Source organism: Cyanistes caeruleus, chromosome 5 (assembly GCF_971803275.1).
Source record: "Cyanistes caeruleus chromosome 5, bCyaCae1.hap1.1, whole genome shotgun sequence".
Lineage (NCBI taxonomy): Eukaryota > Metazoa > Chordata > Aves > Passeriformes > Paridae > Cyanistes > Cyanistes caeruleus.
In genome coordinates, this window is record NC_141705.1 from 57316016 (window position 1) to 57337952 (window position 21937).

The 21937-nt window shown below is 42.2% G+C and overlaps 1 protein-coding gene across 14 annotated transcripts in view; it reads left to right on the forward strand.

Annotated features, from left to right (window-relative positions):
- SMAD1 (SMAD family member 1) overlaps positions 1-21937 on the forward strand; it is a 103065-nt gene that overhangs the window by 79671 nt on the left and 1457 nt on the right. For all 14 annotated transcript variants that reach the window (XM_086889360.1, XM_086889361.1, XM_086889364.1 and 11 more), the window contains 5 exons: positions 164-787; positions 12342-12599; positions 15216-15332; positions 18144-18365; positions 20347-20603. In XM_086889360.1, coding sequence (XP_086745486.1) covers positions 388-787; positions 12342-12599; positions 15216-15332; positions 18144-18365; positions 20347-20603 — 1254 coding nt within the window. In that variant the 5' untranslated portion in view covers positions 164-387. The remainder of the gene's footprint in view (positions 1-163; positions 788-12341; positions 12600-15215; positions 15333-18143; positions 18366-20346; positions 20604-21937) is intronic.

The following is a 21937-nucleotide window of genomic DNA, read 5'->3' on the forward strand; positions in this document are numbered from 1 at the left end:
GGGTCCAGTCCTGGAGGTTGTCAGCATTTGTTGTTGTTTTGTCGATGGCTGTTTTTTGATCACATCACTCTTCTGGGTTGAGGTGGGGGTATTTTTAACTGCTGTATGTCAACTTGAAAGGTAAAGTCCTCCTTTCTTCTCTTTCTCTGATACTGTCCTTTAGGTTGTCAACCAGAAGGACTTAGAGCAATGAGAAGGTTGTGACCATCAAGGGGGGATGACAGCGCTGCCTTCCTGGGACTGGAGGATTGAAAAGGAGAAAGGACCAGAACTGTTTGATCCAGGCTGCTTTTGACTGCTGACACAGCCTGCTGTACCCCGGTAGTGGTAGAAGAACAGGGCAGTTGTTCCTGCTTGGTTCTGTGGTATCACCACCACAGGGTCACCATGAATGTAACAAGTTTATTCTCCTTCACCAGCCCAGCAGTGAAGAGGCTGTTGGGGTGGAAGCAAGGGGACGAAGAAGAGAAATGGGCAGAGAAAGCTGTTGATGCATTAGTGAAAAAACTGAAGAAGAAAAAAGGTGCTATGGAGGAGCTGGAAAAAGCACTAAGCTGTCCTGGTCAGCCCAGCAACTGTGTCACAATTCCTCGTTCCTTGGACGGCCGGCTCCAGGTGTCGCACCGGAAAGGGCTCCCACACGTCATTTACTGCAGAGTGTGGCGCTGGCCAGACCTGCAGAGCCATCACGAACTGAAACCTCTGGAATGCTGTGAGTTCCCCTTTGGCTCAAAACAGAAGGAGGTTTGCATCAATCCCTACCACTACAAGCGGGTGGAAAGTCCTGGTAGGTTCTTCCTTGTTTGTACCTTTACACCTTATCTGAACAATGCAAAGTGTGGCAATTAATTATGTGACTCATTGGCTTAAATAAGCAAAAGTGGCTGTTTGCACATGTCAGATTCTTCCTCTGCAGTTTATCTGGATGTAGACATTAATTAGCAGTTCTCCCTTTCACGGGGCGAATGCTTCACTTGTGTAAGTGTTTTATCACTACACAGAGGCAGTCTTAGTATGTGCCTCAGGCTGCTGGGCCTGGTATCACCTGGGAATGTTGGTACCCACTATCCCTCAGCTAATTTGTTGTTTACTCAACTGTGCAGATCTTTGATTTTGTGTGAAACATTGCAGGTTAACATAAAGGATTTATTTGCATTGTCTGTGCTTGAAAACCATTCTGACACACAGCAGTAGTAATACTGCTAGTAGTAATGGTAGTACTTTCAAATTGTTATTTCACTTTATCAATACAGTTTCTTCATCCTACAGAAAATAATACTGTTTTTTGTATCTCTCACAATTGTTGCCTTTTAAAAAGACTTTGAGTTTCGACATCAGATTATAATCCCCTCAATTTGAACTTTGATAGCACAGTTTGCTTGTATTTGAAATACTGTTCTGTCAGCTGTTCTGCAAACACAGTTTGCTTGCCTGTTACCCACTACCTCAGTTTCCTTTCTTAAGGTGCCACCCATTCTCTCTCCCGTCTCCTCTTCAAGGGCCAAACCTCTTTTTGATAACTCAATGCTTAATTTCCTTCATGCATGTTTATTATCGGGGAGACTTCCAGGGACTAGGTTGAACTGTGCTTGGATGTGTCATCACTAGTCTCCAGATGTTTGTGAGGGTTTACAGGGACAGCTGCAGAAATGCACCGCAGGCATGGGTGGACTTCCCTGGTTTAAATGTGGGAAGTCCATCAGTGTTAGTTAGATTTCATAAGATCTGCAGCTGTCTGTAGAGTGGCAAGGATACACAAAACCACGATGGAAATGAGGTTGTTGCAAGATTGTTTTGCTGTGGATGGAAATTGCATTTGTTTTGGATCTGCAATGCACAGTGCATATCTTAATGTTAAATATTTCCCTTTGCTGTGTTAGTATTAACTTGGAAATCATGTGAATGGCAGATGCAGTACCCATAATGTATGTGTTTATGGAGCAGCAGCTTGAACAAAGGAACTCAGCACTGGAAAAACAGTTCTGAAAAAACTTAAAATTAAAAAAAGTCTCAACAATTTCATGTTAAGTACGAGAGGGATAATAAAATTGTCATGTACTGCTAGCTGTTTGCATATGTCTGGGTTGTTTGCTTGCATTCAGTATTCCAAAATACTGAAAATTAAGATTCCTGAAACGCCTCTATTTCTGTCAGACTAGGGAACAGTTGGGCTCTTACTGTTATGCCAGATTACATGTTCTAACTCATTTTGTTTTAGTATTAAAAACAATTACTTAGTTTGAGAACATTTTCAAATGGACCATTTATGTTATGTTTAAAGCTAGGTATTTGTAAATATTGTCACTTCAGAGAATCACAGAATGACTTAGGTTGGAAAAGACCTCCGAGATCAGTGAGTGCAGCCTTTGACTAGACACGGCCATGTCAACCAGACCATGGCACTGAGTGCTCCATCCACTCTTTCCTTAAACACCTTCAGGGATGGTGACTCCACCAGCTCCCTGAGCAGCCCATTCCAACATCTGATCAACCTTTATGTGAAGGAATTCTTCCCAACATCCAACCTAAACCTTCCCTAGTGCAGCTTGAGACTGTCCATATTCTTTGTTCACTTCAGTAAGTTATGCAAGATAGAATAAAACTTTCAAAAGATATCTAACTAAAATGTACATTTTAGGCTGGGTATGTAATGTAGGAGGGGTTTGTATTTAGTCAGCCACAGATTGTTTTGAGGGATATTGCACGGAGCAGAGTGGGAAAACAGCTTTTGGAAACAGGTGCTAGTTGAACTTCCATTTGGCTTGGAGAGCTGTGCTCTGTAACTTTTGACTTCTTTTTTCCTGTCCCTTCCTTGTTCTTGCTGTCCTCCAAGCATGGTCTTTATCTTCATTTCCTGACAGTCACTCCCAAATTCTGCTAACTGTTTTTTCCCATTTTTGCCAGGACATTAAAATACCATTATTGCCATGTAAGTGCTTGCACTTTGAGATTAATGGGTAGTGGGAATTCATGCATGAGTCACCATTTACAACAGTCTATGGACTGGAGCAGATATCAAGGTTTGTGTTTCCCAGAAGGCTTAGAAATGTGCTTTCTCTTGACAAAGCAAAATTGGAAACTCAGATTGTGCATGATACATGTTTTGTGTACAAGGTACATTATGAGGTTCTGGCTCTGCTTGACAGTATGGTCTGTGTTTAACTGTTTTGTGCAGAACCAGTTACTGGAGATCTGAAGGATATGATCCATGCATGGGATGGCATCTATCCCTTCATTCTTCTGCTGATTGTTGTGTGATTTGTTTCAGTGATGGGTAAGGTTTGAGGAATCTTAGTGGTAAATCCTCAAATAAGTAAGGTAATGTTCTTTGTTGGGAAATCAGTGCTGTGGATATGTCTCAGTTTCCACAGTTCCAGAGGCAGGAATGGATTTTTCTACCTCGACACCTTATTCCATCCTCACTGTTTAGCTTGTGAAGATAAGCTTGGAAAGCATGAGAACTGGCACTCTGTGGTGTGTCTGCCAGCTGCAAAGCTACACCTGAATCCAAGTGAGATTTTTCTGTCAGCCAAGCTAGATAGGAGCAAGTTCTAAACAGTGAGAGGAGGCAGGAGACTATCAGCAGTCTCCAAGAGGGAATCTCCCGGTGTCCCTGCACACCGAGGGGAGTGTGGCAGGCACATGGGTGTGACATGATAGACCGTGCTCATGCCTGACCTGACCAGGAGACTCTGCACAGGCACAGGGGCCTGTCTGATCCTGTGGAGCATCGATCAAGAAAATTAAACTCACAGAAAACTGCTTTTTGGCACCGTTAACTTGGCAAGCTCAGCACCCTCAGCTTGCTCATGTGGAACCAGATGGAGGCACAGCAGTGTGGGGGCCAAGGTTGGAGGTGAGGAAGGGTGGCCTTCCTGTGACACTGGGATACACTTTCAGCCTGGAACCAGCGAGCTGATGGAGCCATGGGGCTGGGCTCCATGGCAGGACTGCTCCTGCTTGCTGTGTTGTGCCAGCACAGCTGTTCCCGTGGCCTTGTGCTGAACCAGATCACAGTCACTCTTCCTCTCCCCTGCTGTGTTATCTTTCAGGCTGATCAGGGCAGCACAGGGCCTTTCGTTCTGGCTGCAGGAACATCTGTACCAACACGGCCCTGTGGAGGACATCTGGGAAGCAGTGGAGGTGGAGGAACATGAGAGGAGAAAGCAGAGACTTGTTGCTGGGAGTGGGAAGGCAGCCTTGCACTTTGAGTGCCAGGAGGAAATATCTCCTCGAGATGGGTTAAAGTAGCACCCTGCTGCTGTTCCCTAGGTCTGTTGTGTGCAGAATTATTTCTGGAGCAGGGAAGTTAATGGCTGTCAGATTTCTCCCTTGGCAAGGCAAAGCAAAGCTTTTAATTAAGGAGGGCAAGGTCTGAATTTGATGCCTCTTAAAAATTGGCACGCTTAGCTGAGCTGGTGTGCTTGCTTGGCTGAATCTGCTTCTTCTCCTCAGTTTTAGTTTTTGGTTTAGAGAAAAGTGTTGGGATTATTCTTAAGTATGATCAAGACTTGCTAAATAATTAGGTGTACTGCATACACAGAGGCTGTGAGGAAAAACCTGACATGGTGTTTCTCATCCCTCTGAAAATGCCACAAATGACTTCTCAGGTTTTGCTGGACAATGTGTAAAGTCCCTCCTGAGGCACTTCCTTCCCGTCTTTTATTCCTTAGGTTTCTGGGGAGATACAGCTTCTGCTGCTTGCCTCTGTGCTCAGTTATGTCAATGGGACCAGATGAAAGCTATCATCCAGATTTAAGCGGGGGGAAAAGGCACGGATCCTGTTTGCTCTAGCAGCAAAACAAAAGGAATGGAATACGGAACAGGGAGGATGAAGAGGTGCTTAAATTGACACTGCTATTAAAAATAATAACCATAAGTCACACCTCTAATGTGGCTTTAGGAGAGGAGGTTCAGTTCTTTTGCCTTAGCTAAAGGGGAAGGAAGGAAGACTAAGAAACTGCATGTTTAATTTTCTTAAAGTGCTAGTGAACACTAGCTCTCCTCTGTTCTAATGCAGAATTGTGTTTGCCTCTGCTAAGTGTCCTTTCCCATCATCCTGCTAGGTTCTGACTTTATAATATTGTTACAAAGGAGGCAAAAGAGAAATTAACTTTGTTTTCACGTTTTGTGTGTGGCAGTGTTTCTGAAAATGGCTATGCCCCATTTTTTTACCATTACCAATAAAACATAGATGAAAAAGGCTGAATAGTTTTCCTCTGTTAAGCTTCTCTTCTTCAGAGAGCTGGCTGCTCTGTATCAAGGAGCTTTACAAAGCTGATGGTGCCAATGTTCCAGCCAAACTGGGGGCAAGCAGTGGTCGCTTTTTGGTGACTCAGACAAATACAGTTGAATTTTCAATTCTGCCTGAAAACTGTGATGTTCCTTTCAATTATAACCATGAATTCAAAGTGTATGTCTGCTTCAGCAAGCTTGTTGCTGGCCAGAAAAATTCTACCTGTATGTACAGCTGCTTTTTGCCACAAGAACAGGCCAGGTCCCCAGGCTCTGAGGGGAGCGGTAGGTGTGTCATGCTGCTTTTGCTCTTGGTGTGGACTCTCTGCCTATGACTTTAACCTGTTTATTTTAATATTTGTCTTTGATCTCCTTTGCTTTTTGCTCTCAGTGAGGCTCTGAAAGACAACACACCTACTGCAGGCTTCCACAGAACCAGGTGGAGGATAATGCCAGTAGTGCCAGGCATTTGGGAGAAGGGGAGAGGAGGGGGGAGGGAGGAAAAGGCGAATGGGAAGCTGGTTCTGGGATCTAAGGGAGGGCAAAACTGCTGCACCCCTTCAGACATTATGTAGAGCTGAGTTATAAAAATCCTTGTTCCTGTACAGTTCCCGCAGCAGGATTTCTGCACCTCTGCCGGCTGGGTGTGAGGGAGCAGAGTGTCATCCCTCAGAAGTTTTGCCGTGCAGCCATGTGTGCACTTGGGTGTGACTTTAAAAATAGCATTGCTACAACAGGTGGGCACAATTATAGGATGGTTCCCCAAAATAGCAAAAGCAACTGTCAGTTTGCTTGGCAAGCAGAATAAAACTTCCTTCATTTTGGCTTTGCAGAATTCAGTTCTAAAATTCCCCACCAGAGCTGACCTGGGGGAGAGGAATTGAAATGAGGAGGTGGAAGGAGGGAATGGTCTAACAGCAGGGCTTTCCTTGTCTAGCTTACCACGTGTCAGAAAAAGAAACTGCAGTAAAGGGATAAAAGTTGTCAAGAAAGGTATATTCCTGTCCTATTTTGTCTGTGTTTTCTTTCTTCAAAATTAACCAGATACAGATGTTTCTTGTGATTTGAAAGACCAGACTTCCAAGTTTTAACCTACTCAGTAGGATGGTGACTGTGGCTTTTGTGCAGGTAATTTGAACTCTGGTCTGTGTAAATGTCTGAATTAATACACACTATCACTGTGACTTCCTCCTGCATCAGGACTGCTCCTCCACCAAATCTCCTTAAAAAGACTCCCTCACTAATGTGTGTACAATTAGTACTAAATTCTGATATTGGCCTTGACAAATGTCAGTTTAATCAGAATGTCAGCTTATCAGAGCATCCGCAAATAAAATCTAATGTCAGCTGAATATTGTAATGCAGGAAATGTCCTAATATTACTTGTCAAATGCATTTAGACCAGATGTCTGATGTAAAAGCAAAGTCAGTAAAGTAACAACTGTTTTGCCTTTTTTATTTTTTATTTTTTTTTTAAATGAAGTCTTCATTTGTAACTATGCAAAATGACAGCTCAAGCTGTGGGGTCTCCCAAAACTGCAAAATAAAATTAAAAGTTGAGAAAACAAGGCAGCTGTCAGCTTTCTCCTGGAGTAAAAAGTTTGTCTTTCTGTCACCTGAAACAGGTTGCTGAATAGCGACAATTACTAGAACAGAGGTTTGGAGCAAAAGTCTCAAAGGCTGGAATTTCTCCTTTTGAGAAGCCAGCAAAGCGAAGCTGTGATACCACAGCCAAGGGTTTTTGGAAGAGCTTGAAGCAGTTTGATCCTCAGAGATTGCTTTTGACACAATGCTTATTAATTTTATATTTTTAACCAAGAATAACTCAGGCAACATGAGAAAACCTAATGACATTAAAAGTCTTCTCTCTACACAGTGTTTTACTATTTACAAGCATGATCTTGGCAGGGCCTTGCAGTCGGAATGCTTCAGTGACTCCCTGGTGCTGCAGAGAGCAGCACGTTCAGCTGAGCATGTGTTGGTACCTGCTCTGTTCCCACCGTGGGACTGGAGTGCTCATCAGGATGCCACAGCCAGCTTCAGCTGCTGTGACCTCAAAGGCAGGAAATGAAGCTGGGAGTCTTCAGGAGGGTTCAAACTTGTTAGTTTAACGCTGCTGCTGTCTTTTGTTAGTTTTGGTTTTGGTTTTTTTTTCCTTCTCTTAACTCTTCCTTTTTGTTACAATTTAGTCTTTGCAGGATTTTCCTATTTCCAGATAGTGTGAACTATTGTTTTAAGATTTTCCTCCATCCCAACCTGCAGTTCTGTTTTTTTGGCAAAACATATGTGCCTTTGCATAAATTCAGATGAAAATGCCAGCTGTGTAATGTTTGGAAATTAAAGTGCTCTGTCTAATGATAGTGTTGTCAGGTCTTCATTAGCGCTGAGGGCCCTGTTGTGGTACACAAACCCTTTTAGAGAGCATATGCCATCCAAGTCATGGTTTTTAAGGGCAAAAAGCGCAGCACCAATTGCTTCTATTTTTCTTTTTTCATTTATTTTATAAATAATTTTTTTACAGAAGAAGTAGAGTCTACTTTGGCAAGGAAAGTGGATCAAAGTCTGCTTTCTTATATGTGGCCCTTTGTATTTCATTACATGATCTTTCAATTTCCATACATGGAAAGAGATACACCTACCCAAGTTTTCACATAACATGCAAAGGGTGTGGAAAAAATGAGCCCTTGAGGGAAGCTAGCTGTCATCTGGGCTTGTGTAAGATAGTCAAAACCCATCTGGATAGAAAATATGCTTCTTTAAAAGTACAGCAGGTCCTTTGGATTGGATTAGTTTGGGGTTTTTCATAGAGAAACTTAAAAAAAAAAAAGAAGTTATGTTCATAACTTGGAGACTTTCTGTGTTTGCTAAAATCATTATCTCTGGAATGTGAAAATAGAACAAAAAAGAAAAGCAAGAAGATCTTTATTTAGGATAGCACAGCTGTAAGTTTTCTGAAGAAGAACAGGGTGACATGCTGGAGATAAAAAGAGTAGAGATCAGTAAGTTTCTTCAAAGGCCACTATTACATTTTCATAAAAGCATTTCTTCCTTGGTGTGGTTAGTCAGAACATTTATCTGAATAGCCAGGTTGCCTTTGGTCTATCTTCTGTATTTTTGGCATTCTTGGCTCCTAGATGAAATAGCCCTGTGGGTTAAATTGCCCTGTAGCTCTAATTTCTTTAATACAGCTCCTCTTGTTTGGTGCAGGCAAACTTGGTCTTATTTGCATGAAAAACAAGCTCCCCAATTCCCAGGCTGTCTTGATAGACACAGGATCTCAGCTGCAGTTCCACAAACATACCCAGCCTGCTTCCTGGAGGTTTATCCCCCTCTTCCTTATTAGTAACCTTTCTGGTAGTAGTCATGTATTAACTCTCAACTCCAGGTCCACATGGATTGAAAAACTTGGGAGCAAAGTTTAGGCACAATATAGCACATAAAACCTTTTAATCCGGTGTTTGAAGAATTACAGAAATCAAGCTGTCGGATGACTTGTGGTTCTACTCCATTAACTTTAATGAGGTTGAGTTGGCAAATCTGTTGCAGCAGCTTTTTAAGACACTAGTGTATTCAATATTATGTTTCCTTTAAATATATGCTTATGATACTGATGTTAAAAAAAAAAAAAAAAGAAAATTAATTTTTTATTGTATCAGTGTTCCATTCCACTGAAGAGGAAGGGAGGAATTGTGTTTGCAAATGGTTAGAGCCACATCCTGCAGAGATCTGCACAGCAAGGATGTGCACTGCTTCATTATTTCATAGCAACAGGTGTGCTGGCTTAGCACTGAATAACTCTCTCATGCTCTCTCCCCTTCAATTATACCTCTTCCTGGAGCTGGCAGCTGCAGCAGAGATCAGCCTCCTCCCCTGCTGGACTGAGCCTCAGTAATTTGTTATTCCATGTGGCTGAGGTCTGCAACCTGACCAGAAGCTCAGGGCCTTACACAGGGGCAAGGGGAGCAAGAAGGGTGTGCATCCCCCTTTATGGTTTGCACTCCTGGCAGCCTTCCATGCTCCAAAGGGCCCAGTCCCTGCTCATGTCCTTACTCCTGAGTGAACAGCACTCAAATTAACTCCCCTGTGGCTCTCTAGGAGCAGCTTCCCTGAAAAAAAGCCAGGAGCTGCAGAGAGATCAGGTTATGGCAGTGAGTGGCTCGGAGTTGGACTAATTGGAGCACTGCAGTCTCTGTCCCACCTGATGTGGCCTTTCAGGGCTTTTCCTCCTCGTTGAAGGTTTTGTGTATGTAGGGAGGATGTGAATTAGGGGCAGCATTAACAGTAAATTCTGCAATGATATTTTTGAGACTGTTTGTGCCGTATCAACACCAGTTGTATTCTTTTTCCCCCTTTTCTGTGTGTATTTTGAAGAAGTTGGCATTTAATCACTTGAGGTTGGCGGAGTTGGACAAAAAGTGTGGGTTTGCACGAAGGACACCTGGGAAAAAGAGACTTGTTTTTATCTCAAGTCCTTCTAAACTTTGCCAGTGGTTCTGCCCAACAGGAGAAAACATGTATATATACCTTGGGAAAATCTGGCACTGCATTAATTTAATTACAGAAAACATACAGAAAATATCCTGTTCTGCTGTTTCAAAATGCTGTAAATCATGTGGCTTCCTCTGATGTCATGTGTGTCATTGTTTAATGTGAGGTAGGGGATGGAAAAGGTAGGTGATGTACTTTCTGCACAAATTAACTCCATAAAAGTTAATGGTTTGACCTTCATCCCTAGGAAAGGAAGAGATAGGAAAGCTGTGCTTTTAATGCTTAGAGAAATAAGGAAGAGTCATAAAGACAGGAAAGGGAAAACACATTTTTAACAAATGATCTCATTGTTAATTTTTTCATTGGTAATTTATTAGCCCAGCAAATGTTGACTATGACAATGAAATAGTACTTGACCTAGCTGCAAGAGGACTGCTTGGTTTAACAGTACAAGCCCAAATCTGAGAAAACCTAATATTCAGAGAGCTTGGCTCTGACATGTTGAGGATGAGGGGATTTGTGATGTCCAGCTGAATGCTGAGTAACTTTTTTTACAGCCTTTCCAGTGGCATGTCAGAATGGTTGTGCTGGAGCAAGAAACAGTCTGCATGGCTGGGGGAGATGGAGCTTCTCCTGGGGTGTTTTGCAGTTGAGAACTTCCATAGAATGATAGATGGATGTGTTTTGTTCCAGAAAACACCATAATTAGGAGCTTTGTCTCCACAAGTGGAGTTGTGTTTTTTGACATCTAAACAAATCTACTTAAGGGTGACTTCTCTTCAAATATTTGAAATCTGTTGGTTTCTCAGTGAAGTTGCTCTAAGAAATTGAGAGATCAGATTAAATGCTTAAAAGCTGCTTCTTACTTGGGCAGCCTTTATTTCAGTAGTGCGTGTTTGGGGTTTTGTCAGTGTATGTTCAATGAAGATTTCTGGGATCAGACTGCTCCTGCATTAATACCACTAGCAGGCAAAAATGGGAGCTTAATTTCTCTCTTAAGCATATGCAGAAAAAAAAAATCTGAGCAAGGGAGACCTACTTACTTTCTTTTTACTTACTTGGTGACTTTAGGAATAGAGAGTGAGTTTTTCATGTGGCATTCATTTATATCCCTTTTAAACATGAACCTAGACCTCACACACCTGGTGTATGTGTCGAGTGATTATCCTGGTACTCTTGGACTCCAGGACCAAATTTTAATAAATAAATAAATACTTACTTACTAAAGTAAATACCTGAGTGCTGCTTCTGTTACAGCAAAGTGCTGGAAGAGTAAAGATGCCCCAGTGTCCTGGAAGAACCTGTTTGTCATGTCAAGAAAATGTAGTGCTTTTTTTTGTTTTGTTTTTGGCAATTAGTTTGTAATTCAGGCTTTTAATAAAGCAGCTCTCTCCAAAACACCTTTCTTAATCTGAATGATAGCTATGTCTGTATAGGCTTGTTGACACTGCTACTACTGTTGACTACACATGCTCCTGTTCCTTTTCTGTATGCCCAAGTGTCAAGGCCAGAGCAAAAACCTCAAGGAGAGGGGGTGGTAGCCTTGGCTTGTTTTCCCTAGGTGTGGGGTTTTTGGCACCCTCTCTTGAAGGCAGACTATCCAAGGGGGAGTTTCTGTGAGTCCTGCTCAGACATGGAGTTGGGAAATGGAGGTTCTAAAGGGGGAAGACATGAAGAGGACTTGCCTTTTTATTTCTCTTCCACTACTTTGTGCATGGACCTCTCTCTCCCAGACCTTGCCTCTCCTCTTCTATCCATCACCCAAAAATTTCTGTGGAAAGAAGAGCTTTTAATCCTTCAGTTAGCTTGGTCTTTGCTGTGAGGCATTCAAGGATAGAAGCTGAGGAACTGGAAAAAGACGTGATTCTTTTATCTTAGTGTATCTGGTGTCATGTTCATATTCCCAGTTTGAAAGAGACCTTTGTTTCGCTGCTGAGAAGGCTTCAGAAGTGTCGTGAGACTCGTAGTTTCTGATGTTTCTCTGATTCCCATAGTAGCACGCAGTTGCAGCTCAATTGCTGCTCAGTTGGTTTTTTTGAACTACATAATTTTGTTTAAATTGCACATTTTGTAAACTGCCTTGAAGAGTTAATAACTGTTTTAATAGTAACTTGTAAGAACATAGTCCAGGTTAAAAATAAAATTACAGCTGTTGGGACCGGGCCGAGTTCAAGGCTTATTAGTATTGTCTTCAGAAAAAAAATTCAATCTATTCTTATGAGCAAGGGTTTGGGTTACAGGCCATTAGGTGATCAGTCGGATGACGAGTGCAGCAGGAGGAACTGCATGTCAGCATTGTCAGGTTCTTCCCAGCATCTCTTCGTGCAAGTAAGACTGAAAGACAGAACTGTGGTTTGTTCTTGGCTCCTCTTCACTGGCCCTCTGTGAAGACGAGCTCCTGTCTAGCAAACCAGGGAGCTGCGGATTTGAGCAGTGCAGTAACCGGATGTAAGGGAAAAAGTTCTTGCTTGGACATGTGCTCCTGGGTTTGACTGCCTTGTTTCTGAGGCAGATGTGGATATGCCGGGAGGGGAGGGAGAATGTGGGTTTTTTCCCCCTGTATACCTTCAGAGCTGAGTTTCTAATGCTGTGGCTTTTCTCTCTTTCTCCCTTCCCAGTTCTTCCTCCAGTGCTGGTTCCGAGGCACAGCGAGTACAACCCCCAGCACAGCCTCTTGGCGCAGTTCCGCAACCTGGGACAGAACGAGCCCCACATGCCGCACAACGCGACGTTCCCGGACTCCTTCCAGCAGCCCAACAGTCACCCCTTCCCCCACTCACCCAGCAGCAGCTACCCAAACTCACCTGGAAGCAGCAGTAGCACCTATCCACATTCTCCAGCCAGCTCAGACCCGGGAAGTCCTTTCCAGATGCCAGGTAGAGTCAGCTTCCATTGAGAAGGGAGAAGGTGGTTGGACATCACGGCTGTCATGGGTTTTTTGCTTAATAAAACCAAATGATCAGCCAACACTTGTGTTCAATATCAAGCTAAGAGATGTAAGGCATTCCAAAGAGTACAGAATCTCTTTGTCTGTAGTACTGAAGGCTTTAATATTGTGCCTCTTTCAGACCCAGTTAAAACATTACAGTAGAACTCTTGGGAGGTGTGGGGAGGGATCCAAAATGTTTTGGGGGACCAGTTCAGCAGTTTAGCCCACAAAGTGTAGTGTTCAATGCACCAGAAGTGTGATGCTAGAGATTATCCTTGTTTATGCACATCCCTGTTCAGCACAAGATTTTAGTTCTGCAGAAAAAGGATATTTCTCAGGGTGATCACATTATTGCTACCTGATAAACAATTTCTTCTCATAGTAGTGTAATTCCAAGAAGCAAATATACTTCAACTGAAAAACATGCCCTTAAAGCTCTTAAACTCTTCAGGCTGTTTTACTACAGTCATAGAAGAGCCTTCCTTTGTTGATTGGTGTCTGTAGAAAATTCAATGGAGCTGCTTTTTTTTCATCTTTACACGCGGCTGCAGAAGCAGTCTTTGGTGGATTTGTTGATCTAAATGCTGAGAGAAGGATGCAGTACAAATGCTTACTGATGTTGTTTGCCTGTCTCCTTCAGGGGCCGAGGGGAGGGTGTATGTAAACAAAGCAGCAGATTTGTGAAAATCTGTTTCCTATTACATGAAGTTAATATCCATAGATTTCTTCTCTTGATAATTGCTGCAAATTTTTCTCTCGTGTGTGAAGACTACTGAATTTGCTGGAAGGAAGGAAAGAGTTTGTGTTGGCTTTTCTAAAAAACGTGAGAATTTGCTGTGAAACCAGCTGTTTTGTTTTGTTTTGTTTTTTCTTTTTTTTTAAATATGATTGCTGTGGTTGGGGCTCTTCCAACAGAGATAAAGACCTAACAAGGTCTTCCTGAGCCTGCTGGCTTGTGGAAGTTCACTTGATCTTTGAAGGTCTGTTCTGTCCACATGCCCTTAATATCAGCAGCTGCAGTGAAGAAATTGAGTTACAGGGGAGGTCAGGATACTGATGTCCTTGGTGCTTAGCCCTGGACAGTTGTCCATCTTGTGCTAATAGGGAAAGAGACTGATTTCTGGAAAATAGAAAAATAAAGGGGCAAAGCAGTTAGCCTTGAAAACTTTTTAGATACTGGTTAATTTGGTGCCCGTGGCCTTGGAATCTTGTGTAGGACCAACATCATGCTTGAGCATACACACAAGCATTTAAGGCTTAGTAAAACATGACACTCAAAATCCAGTGCAGTTTGTTAAGCTCCTAATGCAACCCTGCTGCCATCTCTGTCTTTCTTTGCCGCTTTCTCATCCAGCTGAATGTGTTCAAGTCAGGGAATTAGCCAGGCACCTACCAGCATTAGATGTAAAGATCTCAACAAAATACCTGCTAAACAGTAGGTTAGTTAATAAATTTCATAAACATGTGTTTCCTTAAAAAAATACATTAAAAAAATCCAAACAAAATAACTACTCCACAAAAAACCCCAAACTTACAGAGTATTCTGCCCTTCGTTGCTAATTTGGTTTTCAGAGTTTTGGAATCCCCTGTGATTATTTGCTGTGGCACTTTGCAATCCACACTCTCAGTAATGGAAATAAATGTGGGATGAGCAGCAGCAGAAACAGCACAGTGGTAATCTGATCCCAGCTTTTGCAGCAAAAGCTTGCAGGGATCAGGCAAGGGTTTCTCGCTCTTGGATGTACCTCTGTGCAGTTGATCTGAAGGAGAGTGTCCTCCGGCGTGTTGGGAAATGGTGACATTGGCAACTTCCTGCGGCTTCTAAGAAATCTTTTGGGAAGCTTTCCCAGGAGTGGGAATAGGCAGCTGAAGGGCAGTGCTGGCTGGGACACTTCAAACAGGACTGAAAGCCTTATGTTAATGAGTGTGGTCATTGCGCACGGGCTCCTGTGCTGGTGACACAGCCCTGGCTGGGACAGAGCAGAGACACTGACAGAGAAATTCCAGAGCCACAAGGCCACTTCTGTAGAATTTGGGTTCCTGAGCACTTTCTGCCATTCCCAGTCTAGGGAAACAGAGCTAATACTTTGCACTGACAACAAGGCATATAGTTGGGTATAGTTGGGATGTTTAAATAATGTGCTGGAATTGTGTTGGAAACAGAAAAGCTCAAACTGGAAGTTTTCTGCTCCAGCTTCTGTTCACTTTTAACAAATCCAGTATCTACTGCTGGCTGGGCCCTGAGACCTCTTTGTGCCCTGATGTCTGCATGGCACTTTCAGCCTGCAGAACTGTGGGTTGGAAATACAGCTGAGCTTTCTTTTGTGGCTTTATATGGGGGTGAAGTGACTTGTTTTTATTGCAGTTGTGCTTAATATGCACAGTAATTCTTCGCTTTCCTTATTCGAGGTCCATGATTGCTTTTTCAGATTTCTGGTGGGTGGAAGTTTATAGCTGAGTCAGGCTGGAAGCATTTCCAGGCTCAAACTGTTTATGTGGATATGTAGTTATGCTTTAAAGAGAGGAAAGGACTCATGTATCTCTCTGCCTTTTCTATATTTAGCTGATACTCCCCCTCCCACTTACCTGCCTCCGGAAGATCCGATGACACACGATACTTCCCAGCCCATGGATACCAACATGATGGCACCTGCAATTCCCCCTGATGTGCACAGAGGAGGTAAGAACACATCCTTCGTGTTTTCTCCTTCACTTCTTAAGAGTAATGAACCTCCAGAACTTACAAGTGACAACTGAGTTTTAATTTTGGATGAATGTTGTTCATGAAAATTTTTGTCTGCGGAAAAGAAAAAAAGGCCATGTAATTTTTCTTCTGTTGTTGCAAGGGATTAAATAGTAAAACTAGAGATTATTCATAAGTGTAAATATTTAAGACAGGAATCTATTCCACAACTCTTCAAAAATGTAAAATATATGGGGTTTATTACTTTCTTACTCCCAACCAACCCAAAGACCAAAGTAATTTTATGTTTTCTATTGGGAACTTCCGCTAATCTCTGAATGGAAAGAACTCCTATGAGGCTGCAAAATACTGAGTTATCTATCTGATGTGTGGCATTGCTACAAACTTGAAAAATCTGTATGAAATAAAGGCCTGTTGCTTTATCTACTGTGACACAGACATCTTTTTACACATTGCTTGTTAAAGCCGCAGCAGCAGCCGTGGCTGCTGAGTAAAGGATTCGGTGCATTCATCATCACATTGTGAGAAATGGCCCCTTCAGAGAACACTTCAGCTTACACAGTTGTGGCCCATGCCAAGAAAGAGCAGCAAGCTGGATGCTGTGCCAGAACAAGTATCAAGATCACAAGAGTATGAACAGTTTAACTGTTGTGTTCTGGATTTTTTTGGTGTTGCTGGGGTTTTTTTAGGTTTTTGAGTTTTGTTTTTTTTTTGTACTTGTTTTGCTGCTAAGCTCAATGTGTGGTTTCAGGAAGTGTATCTGCCTTCTTAGAACAATTTGGATGGCTTTAGTGTTAACCTGTTTACCCTCTGCTTAGAATGAGTTTTGTGTGTGATAAACCCCATCTGCAGCACTTCCACTTTTTTGCTGATCACGCAGACTACACTCTTTGTGTATGAGTAGTTGGCAGGGATTTTGGGCCAGAATTTTACTGCCCCAAAATACATTCATCAGATTTTATGCCTAACTGCAGACCTCTGCATGTGTGTCCCTCTCCCAAAATGCATGACAGTTATAGAATTCCTCTACTACATGAGAGATGATAAAGAAAAGAGGGTTTACATTCTTCTTCTTGCTCTTTATCATTCAGCCATTTCAAAATAAAAATTGTCTATTGATATTTTTACCTTCTAGTAGTTCAGTACAATGGATTTTCACCTCTGTCCCTTCATTAAAAAGAAAGACTTTTGGGTGTCTTCACATCTTTATTACTCATATATGTATGTTGTGATTGCACTCCTTAAAAAAATAAGTCTGCCGCAGGTTGTAGAAGAAAAGTTTTTACTGTGACCTTACTGCACCATTTTTTGTTGCAAACTTTGTAGAAGCGTGTTCTTCATGGTGATTTGTTAGTCTTAAGAGATTTGATTTAACAAGCTGCATCCTGTCAATGAAGTTGGGTAATTTCCATTGTTGGCCCATGCTGGGAATAGAGAGACTAGGCGCACCTGCTCTGCATGACTTAAAGCAAATGTAAGGAAGTCAGTATGAAATCTGTGTGAGAGAGATATGATTAATTCTGTAAGAATGGCCAGCTGGCAAGATTTCTTCCTGACTTTGAGAACTGGGGCAAAGCTGCAGCTTTGATAATTGCTGGCATCTTTATGTGAATTAAAAACATAGGAACCTCTTACTAATAATTAAAGACTGTTTTTTCTTCTTCTGTTTTTTTTTTCCCTTTTCTTTCTAAAAGTGATGTGAAGGGATGGGAGAGTGCCAGAGTATCAGGAAAGATCAGCTTTTTACCGGTGTTTTTAAGCAAGTTATTAGCAGTAAACGGTATGCTCAGAAGTTTTGTCATAGTGACGTAGGATGTGTTACCCTGCTCTTGAGTATTTTCCACCTTTTGTATCTACTGTGTACTGCTGGTTTGAGGGGAACTTCTGGTTTTTTGTTTTTGTAATGAAAACTCATAGTGGTGTGATCTATGAACAGAGGAAAATATGAACACTTATCTTAGTTGATTGATATCAGTAAAATCTTGGAGCTGGGAGAAAGAAATCTTTGGCCAGAAAAAACAAGTTTTCCCATAATACCAGTCTGATTTTCATTTTGGCACTTTGCTCTGTAGGTGGGATCTGCAAAGCTGGTGTTTCAGCAGCAAGTCCAACTTTTCTACTCTTAGTATTGAAATAGTGACTTTCATTTAAAAGAAGGCACACATAAAGCAACCACAACCCCTCAGTAGCTTCCTTTTATTTGGGGATGTGCTTCATGCACATTCAGAAAAATATCAATCTCAGGTTTTTTGAAGTCTCCTACAGTTCTCCCAAAAATCCCAGGAGAAAGATTTGGTCATGCTCTGAATGCTGAAAGATTGATCTGCTGACTGTATATTTAAGTTGCCTTGCTGTACTTCTTTGTAAAGTGAGCAGTAGTCTTCGATGCAGTTACGCGATGCTGTTTCTTCCTGCTGCTATACAACTTTGCAGTAAGCAAACAGGTGACTTGTAGCTTGTTAGTAAAATGAACTGAAGTAGAAATCCATCTATTGAATAGGAAAGAAAGTTGAGTTGTACAGTTAAAGCATCTCTCTGCTGTTTGGGCACGCACTGTAGCATGTTGTAAGAAAATGGGGCCAGGGATATTGGGGCACTGCTTGAGATGTGCCCAGGAGCTTTCTATATTTCTCTGTTCATACCTAGTGCCAGCCTTCGTCTCTTCTGAGTCTTGAGTTGAAATTATTTTACTCTATGTAGCCCAAATCTGCAGGGTTACGACTCTTTACTCCTCAAGCCTGTGTTCCAGCACTGTTAGGCTGTAAGCTTTCCATGGTGCCTTTCCAGATGTCCAGGCAGTTGCTTACGAAGAGCCAAAGCACTGGTGCTCCATCGTCTACTACGAGCTGAACAACCGCGTTGGGGAGGCGTTCCACGCGTCCTCCACCAGCATCCTGGTGGATGGCTTCACTGACCCCTCAAACAACAAGAACAGGTTCTGCCTGGGGCTGCTCTCCAACGTCAACCGCAACTCCACCATTGAGAACACGAGGCGGCACATTGGCAAAGGTGAGCTTGGGATCTGGCCATCCATTCTGGATGGGGGTGGTGTTTCCTGAGACATGACAACCTGGGCCACTTCCCTCAAGAGTAAGCTGCTCTTCCCTAGCATGTGGGAGAAGTGCTTGTGTTGGTAAACATATAATTTTCTGGCCTAGTCTTATAAACAAAGTATTGTTCCTACCTGGTGTGTAATTACAGGGAGCTTTTACCCTTAATCAATTTTTAGTTGCCTGAAGGCTATCGAAATCTAAACTAGAGGTTAAGCCAGTTTGTCTAATGAAACGTCTTGATTTATCTTGATTATTGCTGTATATGGAAATCCAAATTGTGGTTCTTGGCACCAAATGCTTTAGCTAGCCTTAGTTCTAACATAAATTAGCTACCATAACATGTATTTTGGGAGATAACCTGCTAAAACAGTTTATTCCAAATGCATTTTTCACAGGCTGGTGATTCTTTCAGTGGGAATTTTGTGCTTCCCTTCTGTGTCTATGACAGTCTTGCAAAAGAGAAAATCTTCACCTTTATGCCTGACTAATACAGTCCTCTTTCCTGAGAACTCACCTGAAATGCAAATGGCAGGGAAAGCTGATGTTGCCCCCTGCAATGGGCCAGTCCTGCAAGGAACATTTTTTAGGTATTTACACTTCTAGCAAACTGGAAATTTTCTGAGACAGTTGGGGGTTCAGCATGCCCAAGCAGTGGGGTAGATGTGCCCGTTCATGAAGAGGAGGAAAGAACTGAAGCTGAAGAGAGCTGTCAGGTCCTCGAGTCTGAGCCCCCAGTCTGGAGAGCTTTTCTCTCCACGAGAACTTGTGCAGCTCTCAGTAGTGCACCACACCTGTGTTGTGCCACTCAAGTGCTAATACTTCTTCCTTCTTTTCCTCCCCATCCATCTTCCCAAGTATCAGGATATTTATTTAACACCTCATTCATTTTTCCTGTTAGGAGTAACCCAGCTGCAGGCAGAGTTCTGCTGAAGCACTTAACTGCGTGTGTACCAAAGCAGAGTGTGGGAGAGACAAGGATGCAGCTGAATAAGTAAATGTGTAACAGTAACGGTGATGTAGAACTGTTAGTCTTTGAGAAAGGAGGAGTAAATCCCAAACTTGAAGACATAGCCATAAATGTTTTTGCAGATCAGGTAGGAGTATGAATATACCCACACAGTCAGTGGCAAAATCTTACATGACAGAGCACAGTCAAGGCTTTCTTACTGGACTGCAGTCGAGTTTTTTAATTCTCTGTGTTCATCTCTGTGATTTGTCACATTGTGGGAGCTGAAAGGTTTAAGTAGCGAATAAACCACTTTTAAAGACAGAAGGTAAATTTTCTTGCTTTCTCAAAACCTTTAAAATTGACTCCTACTGACACAAAGGTTCTCTGTTACTTTTCTGGGGCTTGGCTGCTGTGGATGACAGGTGAAGGAGCAGACACTAGAAGGGGAAAGGACTGTAAAATTGTGTGTACCCTCATTTGGCAGATAGGTCTGAGGAATATAAAGGCTTTTTTTTTTTTTTTTTTGTCTTCCCATCTAGCTTTCTGGAATTAAAGCTAGCTGACAAAACTCATGCTACCCATATTAGCATTCAAGACTTTTCCAGAGAATCAAGCTTGGGGCTGCTTCAGTGTCTACAAATGATGCAGCAGGTTTCTGCTCTCTGCTTGCATTCCCAATTACTGCTTAATTTAAATATGAGAAAAAGTTCAGGTGGTCAGGTTGTCCAATGGAAGGCATCAAAACTACTGTGCTTGCTAGTTCAGTGTTGTTGAATATGCAACATGTTGATTCCCCATACATACATACACACATACATACGTAACTTTATTTCAGATTGCCTGCTGATGAAAGAGAAAAGTAAAAATGAAGAGAGATGATACTCTGATGTGTAATTAAGGTTTATCTCTTTGAACAGAAGCCTATCTCTGCGGAGACAGAGCATGAAAACAGACACAGAGTATGAATTTGCCAACCTTCTCCTTGCAGGTGTCCATCTGTACTACGTTGGAGGGGAGGTGTACGCTGAATGTCTGAGTGACAGCAGCATCTTTGTGCAGAGTCGGAACTGCAACTACCACCACGGGTTCCATCCCACCACGGTCTGCAAAATCCCCAGTGGCTGCAGTCTAAAGATTTTCAATAATCAAGAGTTTGCTCAGCTCCTGGCTCAGTCCGTGAACCATGGCTTTGAGACAGTGTATGAGCTTACTAAGATGTGCACCCTCCGGATGAGTTTTGTAAAGGTATGTGGGCATTTTCTTGAGATTATTTTGTAAGCAAAGTAAACTGTTTTTTCTTAATATAGTGATTTTGAATGGTCCAGTAACTCCCTTCATCAGCCTATTAATGGTTGTTGAATTTTAAGGATGAAATGCTTGTTAAGTCTCAGACATCTTAGTGAAATGAAGTATTTGTGGACAGAAAACCATCTGGCCCACATACTTGGAAAGCTTGAGGTGACTTCCAGAAGATGTTTCTTCACATAAGTCCTCTAAATCTTGACCAGCAACTCCCAAATTAGGAGCTGCAGTGATTATTTAGAATAATATGCATACCTTTCTATTCTAGGAAGGCATGCAAGGTCAGGATTTGTGATGTGGGTTGTGTGAGTGTCAGCATAGGTACTGATATGAAAGGGCTGGTCCTTAAATGAAAGTAATCAAATGAAGATGATGATATGCTGCAGTCCTTTCCATGATGGGAGGATGAGAACTTATAGATGTGTTAAAACAGGGTTCCTAAAATAGAGTAGGTTGTTTACAGCACTGCATCCTAAGGAGTTGTATGGCAGTATTGCCTAAATAGTCAAAAAGGACATCTTGTGTATTGGAAGTTGCACTGCACGGTGTTCAGAGCTGCTGCCAGCTGTGCTGGGAGCTGGGAAATCCCTTCATTAGGGATTAATACAGAGCAGAGCAAACTGTACCTGCAGATGTCAGTCTTCTCTTCAGACCTGCCCTGGAAATGGTTCACTTACCTAAAAGTGTTCAAAATTGTTTTGTATCTCTTTATATCTTTGGTAATCACTGTAACATAATAATCAGGTATGAGCTGAAACAAATTCTGTCTTAAGTTGAGAAACAGCCTGATGGGGGATGACCATGTCCTCTTTTGTCAAAGGAGGAATGCTTCTGACTTAGTGCTCAATTTATCATCCCCATCCTGAGAATACTTTGGTTCTTGTCAGACAGATGCCTCATCCCCATTTCCACACCAGTCTTATCACCCCATCTTTTAATTTTTTGATCTGTTTGGCAGCATTTCCACCCAATTTGTTCTATTTTCAGTCTTGGCATAGAAGATTTGAATATCCCCCTCTTCAGAGGCTTTATAGGGACCTCAGGCAGCTGGCAGTGATGTATGGGGAAATTTTGCACTGCTACAGCTTATGACTTTAAAGACTTCCATTCCAAGAGCTCTGAAATTATACTTTCCCCACATTTATGACTATTTAAGCTTCTGATTTGTTTGTTGAAATGTGATAATAGTTGGTGGTTGCTATGGGTGCTGTGCCACCCTGCTGATAATGACTGTTGAAAGCTATTTTGGTAAGAAGTATGCTTTTCATGTATAAAGT